This window comes from Octopus bimaculoides, chromosome Z (genome assembly GCF_046866305.1).
Source record: "Octopus bimaculoides isolate indiv1 chromosome Z, ASM4686630v1, whole genome shotgun sequence".
Taxonomy (NCBI): Eukaryota; Metazoa; Mollusca; class Cephalopoda; order Octopoda; family Octopodidae; genus Octopus; species Octopus bimaculoides.
This window is the reverse complement of record NC_142944.1, coordinates 54,471,312-54,481,311: the sequence shown is the minus strand read 5'-3', so window position 1 is coordinate 54,481,311 and position 10,000 is coordinate 54,471,312. Positions and strand designations below refer to the sequence as shown.

At 33.5% G+C, this 10,000-nt stretch overlaps 1 protein-coding gene across 2 annotated transcripts in view; it reads right to left on the bottom strand.

Moving 5' to 3' along the window:
- LOC106873941 (homeobox protein OTX2-like) overlaps window positions 1-10,000 on the bottom strand; it is a 299,957-nt gene that overhangs the window by 23,963 nt on the left and 265,994 nt on the right. For both annotated transcript variants that reach the window (XM_052973466.2, NM_001323788.1), the window contains 1 exon segment: window positions 6,720-6,806. In XM_052973466.2, coding sequence (XP_052829426.1) covers window positions 6,720-6,806 — 87 coding nt within the window.

The following is a 10,000-nucleotide window of genomic DNA, read 5'->3' as shown; positions in this document are numbered from 1 at the left end:
TTATTGACCTCAGAAATGTAGAATGAAAATCGAATTAGACGTATCTAAGTACGACAAGATGCACTACTAATTCCGACCCTGAAGCCTATGGTAATAATAATGTTGGTTTCAAATTCTGGCTCAGGACCAGCGGTTTTTGAGTGGTGGAGAAATTAGTTACATCGAGCCCGGTATGTGGTGGTACTTATTTTATCGACCGCAAAAGGATGGAGGGCAAAATAGATCTCTTCAGATTTTGAATTCATAGCATAAAGACGGACGAAATGCCGCTAAGCTTTATGTCCGGCGTGCTAACGATTGTACCATCTCGCTGCTTTATAATAATAACAATAATAATAATAATAATAATAATAATAATAATAATAATAATAATAATAACGACGACGACGGCGACGAGAAGAAGAAGAAGAAGAAGAAGAAGAAGAAGAAGAAGAAGAAGAAGAAGAAGAAGAAGAAGAAGAAGAAGAAGAAGTATTTTACCAAACTACGAAAATAATGGTGGTGACGTGGACTCAGATGTATTATTACTACTATTTTGTTCGTCAAAAATAGTGTGTGAGTTCACATATACATACTTACATACATATACGCATATATATATATATATATATATATATATATATATATATATATATATATATATATATATATATATATATGTGCATATACGTACACATTCATATGTGTGGATTTATGTACCTATGTCTATACACACACACACACACACACACACACACACACACATACATATATATGTCAGAGAACAAGACGGATAAATTGCAGGAGCCAAGAGCCATGCCTAGAATGTTGACAGACGGCTTAAATGAGGAGTGAGCAACACAGAAGTTTTCTCTTGGTGAAATAAGATTTTTTTAAGTAGGGTATTTGTTTTGGTGGAAGACGGGGATTAATTGATTTGTTTCTGATTTATTTATTTACTTATTTATTTGTTAGATTGCTTATTTACTTTCTTTAAAACAAGGCATGATGAAAATGGTCGAAGAGCAGTGAAGACATTGGATCCACTCTCGACAATCAATTGGTATAAAAATGGAATAGTTTGGTTTTGAAAAAAAAGAAAAGGAATGGTATTAAATGAAAAACGAGTGAAATTAAGAGAAGTGTAATTCAGAGAGAAAGAGAAAGAGGTATGAATCATTAAACTTTTTCATGTGACACAGTGTATATGAAAACACAGCTGTAGATGATAATAATAAGAACAACAACAACAACAACAATAATAATAATAATAATAATAATAATAATAATAATAATAATAATAATAATAATAATAATAATAATAATAATAATGAAAGTTGTTTAACGAAAGAAAAGTTTAGACAAGAAATGAACAAAAAGAAAAGGAAAAAGCATGGAAAGAAAAGAAAATGCACGATCCGTTTGCAAGAGATGCTAAAGCCAAGACCAATATAGAAGACCAGTAGCTATTGAAAAGGAGGAGTGACCTGAAAATAGAGACCGAAGCACTCATATGCGCAGCTCAGGAACAAGCGTTAAGGACCAACTATATGAAGTGCAAAACAGACAACATTACCGATAGCGACAAATGCAGAATGTATGGTGAGATGGGTGAAAGGTTATGGCACATCTTTAGCGATGCCCAAAATTGGAACAACGCGAATAGAAAAAAAGCCATGACAATATGGCAAAAATGATGTTTTGTGAGCTCTTTGGAAATCACAGTCTACAAAGAGCAAAGACGTGGTATGAGAACACTCCAGAAGGAGTCACCGAAAATGAGAACTGCAAAATTCTGTGGGAAGCAATGATTTAGTGCGATCACCCGACCAGATATTGGAGACTGGACATTATTGTGGTGAACGAAAAAAGAAGGAACATGTATGATAATCGACATAGCATGCCCCGGTGACTCAAGAAAAATAAACAATAATGACGATCTGAAATGGGAAATACGAAGTTTGTGGTGAATGAGGAGAGTAGACGTGATAGTAATAGTAATTGGTGCAGTTGGAAGTATCAGCACTCAACTACCAACATGACTTAAAAAGATTGGTACAAGTGCGAAGGTAGAACACCTACAAATATCAGCATTGCTTGGAACTACAAAGAATTATTTTTGAAGTATGACAAGTAAACGACTGCCACGCTAGTCTGCTGGCTATGGACAGCTGACACTTTCCATCTTACCCAGCAAAATTAGCTTTGAATTTACCAATATCAATAATTAATTAATTAATTAATTAATTAATTAATAATGATAATAATAATAATAATAATAATAATAATAATAATAATAATAATAATAATAATAATAATAATAATAATAAATGCCCTGATGCAGTACCAGGCAGTGTCTCTCATGGCTTCTCATCTTAACTGATTGGAAGTGTTATCATGTACATTGTTTTGTTTTGGTATAAAAAGATGGGCTACAGTAAATATTCAGCTCAATAGCACAGATTTGCTGGTCAGTTGCTTGACTGTAAACAGTTGAGCATGTCCCTTGGTGGCTGACGATATGTGCATCTCTGATCATGAGTAGAAGTAGTGGGGGAGCATCATAGCCATGTGTTGAGAGGAATTCTTTGGGGTTTGAATAATTCACCTTTGGAAACATGGGTGTTTTGCTCAACATCCTTAAACAAACCTTATTCAGGGACCTTTTGAGTGGGATTGGCTACTCCACCTGAAGAAGATTCTAACTGGGCCCCAGTTGCAAGGTCATGCGCTGTTTATCTTGATATGAGATGACCATGGCGCGCACATATGGTTGTGATGTATGTGCCTGGTGTACCCTTATCAAATTGGTAGTCATGATGCGCATATTGGGCTTCGTATATTTTACCCCAGCGTCACTTTGATGGCGTGCACTGCTGTCTCACTCAATAATAATAATAATAATAATAATAATAATAATAATCCTTTCTACTGTAGGCACAAGGCTTGAAATTTGGCGGGAGGGTACTAGTCGATTACACTGGTACTTAACATATGGATCTCGAAAGGATGAAAAGCAAATTCAACCTCGGCAGAATTTGAACTCAGAATGGAAAGACGGACGAAACGTCACAAAGCAATTCGCCTGGCGTGCTAACGAGTCTGCCAGCTCTTAAATAATAATAAGGATGATGATGATGTTGATAATGATGATGACTAGAAGAAGAAGAAGAAGAAGAAGAAGAAGAAGAAGAAGAAGAAGAAGAAGAAGAAGAAGAAGAAGAAGAAGAAGAAGAAGAAGAAGAAGAAGAAGAAGAAGAAGAAGAAGAAGAAGAAGAAGAAGAACCGCTACAACAATCGAAATCGATTAGTGATTCAATGAGTTACTCAAAGCTGTAACAGCATCTTCCTGTGCTTAGAACGTTTTTCCCACCCACCTTTTATCACATCCGTCATCTTAAAATATGTGAAGGTGAGGTATATTATTGAGGTATACGTAAGGAAAATGAATTGAAGAAAGAATACGTAACAGTTTGTGTAAACCTCCTGCATGGTACAGAACATTATATTTTATTTCACTGATTCACTGATTTTTACTGAAGACCCATTTTTTCTTGTTCATTTCGAATCCTCGTGATTACCCTTGCAGATAAACCATGTAGAGAAATTAGGAGGTGGGCACTTTTATTCATGCTTAAAGAAATCAAAGATCCAGTTTGCGGGCATAACAATCCAACTATACTAAGATATCAGTGTCTCAATCGAAAATAAGTCTAAGGAAATATCTTCCATAAGTGCCTAGAGTCGTTAATTGTTAACGATATCAATGAAGATATTGATTTTCTTATTAAACACGGGACTCTAAGAATATAAGATTATTTATCGATTTGTACAGAGGCCACTGAACACTTGCTACGGCATATGTGGAACAAGATTTCTTTAACAGGCATATCAATACTGATACAATAGTAATAATAACGACGGTGTCTTAGGTATAACGCCAACAACCTGTAAAAAAAGGGTTCGATTAATTTAATTAACTTATTCGGGTAGTACCGGATCTTATTTAACTAAAGATGAAGAGTAAATGTTAAATTCAGAGTAGATTAAGTAAGTTATATTTCCAGTACTCTACTGACTAAGCATAACAACAACAACAATAACAATAATAATTAGAAGGTGCCAGATAGTTGACTTTAGAGTCCCAAATATGGAGGAAGTCAATATAAGAGGTATAGAGAAAATAGCAAAGTACCATGACCTGGCCATTGAGTGAGAGGCTATAGAAAGTGCGGGTAAAATGTATCCTAGTAGTTACAAGTGCATTGGGAACTATCCCTAAAAATTTGAACAGATGGATAGAGGAAATAGGCGTGAAAACCCAGTTTAGAACAGCTCCAGAAAACAGCGTTATTAGGGACAGCTAGGATACTCAGGAGAGTTCTTGGCAACTAATGTTACTTGTTGTAGTCCGATGGTAGGAATTTTTCTTTTCCAACAGTCTAATCTGTTAAGGTGATAATTCTCTCTATCATTTATGTAAATGATCTAAAATGTACAAGTAATTTATTTATTGGAAAACACTCGAAACATTGCTAAACAATTTAGTCGAGACGTAAAATCATTATAGAAATGTCTCAAAACAACTATAAAAGGGAAAGAAATTAACAAATCATAAAGTGACACTAAAATCAAAGAATTAGGTCGAAACCATGTATACAAATTTTTGTGAGGAGATGAAAATGATAAAATGCAAAACAGAAATAAGAGAGAAATTTTAAAAAGAGTGCTATAGAAACCAAAAGATATTAAAACGTGGATTAGAAACATGATAACAGGTATAAGTGCCTTAGACATCCCAGTTTCATGCTACAACTTCAATATAACAAAATTGGGAATTCAGTGGACTGAAATGTTCAGACAGAAGAATCGGATAATAGATTTCTTTCTTCGTAACATGGATTTCAGGCCCTGCGCCTATAGTAGAAAGAATTATTATTATTGTGAACTGAGATGGCCGCGGTTTTCGCCTGTCTCTCTTATTAAGTGAATTTTTATTAGTTGAAACTGCAATGAAAAATTTTAATGCGGATCTCCTAAATAGAGAAGTATAAATTTAACTGTCTGCATTAATTTCTCTACGTTCGACTAAAAATAGATTTAATTTGTAAAAAAAAGTATTCGACCGTAAACACAAACATGTTTTTACAGGCATATAACAGCGTGGGAAAAACAATTTTAATTCCCCAGTTAAATTCATTTACTTAACAAGAAACAAAAGATTTTCTGACAGAAAATATAGCATAATTTAGAACAATTAAACGGCTCGAATTATGATAATTATAAAAAGAAAGAAAGAAAAAAGCACAAAGAAAAAATACAGTAATGGCACGCAAATACATTTCAGCAAGAGAAGTAGTTGATATCTCGAATTGGAAAATGTTTCTAACCGTCTTTCTTCGACTGAGTTACTTCAAATAGACAGATACTAGATATAAATTACTTAGCAGAAGAAATAATCACCTGGAAAAATTATGTAACAAATGAAGACACATCCATTTTCCGGTCTCATATTTTGATAAATGAAAAGCAAGAAAAAAAATTTTGTAATTAATCTCTATATCTCGAAAGGCACAAGGATTTCACATGCCTTCAAACGGGCATCTGCTGGCAGTTCTGTCCGATATCTTTTAATTCCTTTATTATTTTACTTGTTTCAGTCATTTGACTGCGGCCATACAGAAGAACTGACGTGAAGGGTTTTAGTCGAATAAATCGACCTCAGGACTTCTTTTTCTAAGCCTAGTAGTTATTTTATTGGGCACTTTTGTCGAACCGCTAGATTCCCTGTTGTCAAGCAGTGATGAGGGGAAACCACAAACACAAATACACACACGCACGAGTTTAAATGAGATTTTTGTTTTCTTCATATTTATTATTACTTGTACATCAATTAATTTTGTGTTTGTTGCTAAATATTTTTCTAGTCCAACTCTTCTTGCTTTGAAGTAATTCTCTATATTTAACAGATGCTGTGCTCCTTATGTACAGGATAGGTATATTCTATTCTTACCAGCTTTCGAACTCTATTAGTGGTTATCCGGTTCTTCTGTCTGAGTATTTCAATTCACTGAACCCCCAGTTTTATTATATTGAAGTTGTAGCTTAAATCTAGGATGTCTATACTTGTTATCATGTTTCTAACATTTAATCGACTTTTTAATATTATCTTTTCATTTTCTGTAATGAAATGTCTCCTTTTATTTCTGTTTGGCATTTTATCACTTTCATCTCCTCTCAAGAAATTGCATACATGGTTTTCACTTCATTCTTCAGTTTTGGTGTCAGTCTATAATTTGATAATTTCTTCACATTTCATCGATCACAATGCTCCACTGCTAATTATTTTATAGACCCTGAAAGGATGAAAAAGCAAAATCGAACACGGCGGAATTTGAACTCAAAATGTAAAGACGGACTAAATGTGGCTTTGAATTTTGTCCGGTACGTTAACGATTCTTAGAACTCACTGCCTTGACAATAATAATAATAATAATAATAATAATAATAATAATAATAATAATAATAATAATAATAATAATAATAATAATGATGATGATAATAATACTTTCTATTATAACCACATGACTTGAAATCTTTCATGGTAAGTCGAGTACGCCGACCAAAATGCTTATCTGGTAATCATTTTATCGACCCTAAAAGAATGAAAAGCAGAGTCGAACTCGTCAGAGATCAGGCAGCCTCAAAACAGACAATTTTAAAATTTTATAATCAGTTACCTGATATGATATTCTCTGTTTCCCCCATCTTTCTGGAGTAGATTAGGTCATTGCCCATATTTCTAAAATCATCTGTTCTCTCGATCACTGAAATAGCAAAAACACATCAGATGAGAATTTAAGTATGATTGATGAAGAAAACGATAGCGATAATGACTCAAAGAAGAAATGATACGATAACAAACGATGTGTTAACGGAAATGATAACGAAACATTCAGGACATTATTGCATTCATTTGCATTCTTGTTGTTGATAGTAAGCTATAAGTTTACAAAACATATGGCCATAGGATTTCGGCTGTGACTGGAATGTCATGTTCTTACTAAAAGTTACGATGGACAATTTTCAAGTGATATGTCTTTAGTTTACCGGAGTCCCTAGAGTGTGTATATCGAGAAAAATTTTGGATACAGAACTGACAGATCTCACGTCGATCGCGCAAAAGGCAACTTTATTCGTTTATTCACTTTGTGTATGTGTGTGTTTGTGTCTATGTGTGTATATAGTCAAAGAGAAAGGGAAATATATATTAAAAAAGGGGTAAAAGAGAGACTAGAATGAAAAACTCGTAGTAGAATTTGGATGGTTTTCAAATGAATAAAAGAGATCAGAGAAAGTTAGAAGAAAAATTGGGAAATAGCTTCAAGATGTGTCTCTATGTAGTCTGTGCTGTGTGCCTGTGTGATACTGTGTATGAATAGGTATATATTGCATAGGTATGTATTTATGTATTATTATCATTATTTGATGAAAATGCTCAACTTATTTTGCTGGGTATGATGGAAAGTGTCAGCTGTCCACAACCAGCAGACTGAGGTGACACTTGTTTATTGGTCATGCTTCAAGAACCCAGCAAAGAATTCTTGCAGTTCCAAGCAATGCTTATTTTTGCAAGTGTTCTTCCTTTGCATTTGTACCAATCTTTTTGAGCCATGTTGGTAGTTGGGTTAGGGTAGTTGGGTTGATACTTCCAGGTGCGCTAATTACTTAGTATCACGTCTACTCTCCTCATTAACCACAACTTTCGTATTGCCCACTTCAAACGGACGTAGTTGTTCAGTTTTTCTTCTTTAAAATTTTTTTTTTTTTTTGATCTTGTCACCGGGGCATACTATACCAATTATGATGCATGTTCTTGTTTTTCTATTCACCACAACAATGTCCGTTTCCGATGTTTGGTCAGGTAATCGCACTAATGTATGTATATATATACACACTCATGCAAATATATATATATATACATATATATATATATATATATATATATATGGTTTATATTTGGGTGTATAAATATATATGTGCGTGTATGTGAGTATATATACATATATATATATATATATATATATATATATATATATATATATATGGTTTATATTTGGGTGTATAAATATATATGTGCGTGTATGTGAGTATATATACATATATATATATATATATGTATATATATGTGCGTGTATGTGAGTATATATACATATATACATATATATATATATCCATATATATATATATATATATATATATATATATATATATATATATATATATATATATATATATATATATATATATATATATATATATATATGTGCGCGTATGTGAGTATATGAGTTTGTGTGATGAGGTATGGGGGTCGTTTGCGTGTGTTTTGTTTAAATAAATATCGATATATGAAAATTAATGTGAAGTATTACTCCATATTTTCCACTTAAGTACAATATTACTTTACAAGGAAAACGTGACTAGTGACTTTGAAGTTTCGGTTCAGCCCTAGGATAACGAGTAACACAGGATTTAAGATCACTATCAATTAGTTGCTTGTGTAGAAATACGCACGTGCACACGCGCACACACACTCGTGCATTTATATACTCATACGTGTAAGTATTTAAATGCTTGAGTTTATGTAAATATGCGTGTCGATATAAATACATATACATGTATATATATATATAGGGAGGGAGAGGGACAGGGAGTGAAAGAGAGGGAGAGAAAGAGCAAGAGAGAGATTTAGAGAGATAGTCTTTCAATGCTTTGCAAATTTCAGCCTGTAGGTTTTGTGTTGGTGTCCAATGAGAACAAATTTAAAGTTTGTTGTATATGATATTTAGGGAACAATAATACTCTTTGCTATCAATATATGAATCTTCTGCGATTATATACCTTTATCTGGGATCTTAGGCAGCAGAAAACACGAATCCTGTTTTGAATATTATGAAATTTACTAATTGCTCTTCTCAAGTTTTTTCTTTTTTTTTTTAATGGCAGTAATTCAGACAGTCGCAGACGTTTAGGCAATTACAGTATCATATCCCAACTCCAGATAAATATCGCAAAATTTAGCATAATCTACATAACCTACTTAACGATATGAAAATGATTCAGTAGCAAAGCCTCGTACATGTCCATCAAACATACACAGAAAAACACATCATTTGGTACAAAGGAAAACGAGTAAAAGTACACGTTACTCCGATAGAAAACAAAAATGTATTGCACCTGATTCAGGTGATTCTTAAGCAAGACTTTCAACATCCGGTAAACTACAGCATAACAGACTATATAGCTATATGAATCTAATATATGTACACATAAACATACAGACCATACTCTGTGCCTGTATATGTGTACGCGCGCATGCGTGTGTGTATTTGCATGTGTGTGTATGTGTACTTTAACCGCGTCAAAGACGATTACAATAGCGAATCTCTTGAATTCGAAGGTTACTTCTATTTTCTACCAAAATACGTTTAATAATTTACCCATTTCAAGCGATTCAGCAACAAGTTTAATTAGTAGTTTAACATTATATGATCAATAATCACCATATACTAATGAAACGTACGTAACATGGAGTAATTAAACATATTATTAACAATAACCCATATTTTATCTTCTGTTAGAAATATACTGAACGCCAGATTTATTAACAAAGGCACGTGCATGTATGTGTGTGTGTGTGCATGTATGTGTGTGCGTGTATGTGTGTGTGTGTGTGTGTGTGTGTGTGTGTGTGTGTGTGTGTGTGTGTGTGTGTGTGTGTGTGTGTGTGTGTGTGTGTGTGTGTGTGTGTGTGTGTGTGTGTGTGTGTGTGTGGGTATACATCTATGTATGTAGATTAGTTACGGGATTTCTATTTAAGATAACTTGAATAATAGGAGTGATTTGACCTCATTGCTCTTAGAAGATCCATTTCACATTCTCTGTGAATTCAAATGTTCTTTTTTAAAGTATCACTCTCTGATCATGTTAGCTGAGGAATGGGTAACCTTATCTTGTGTGT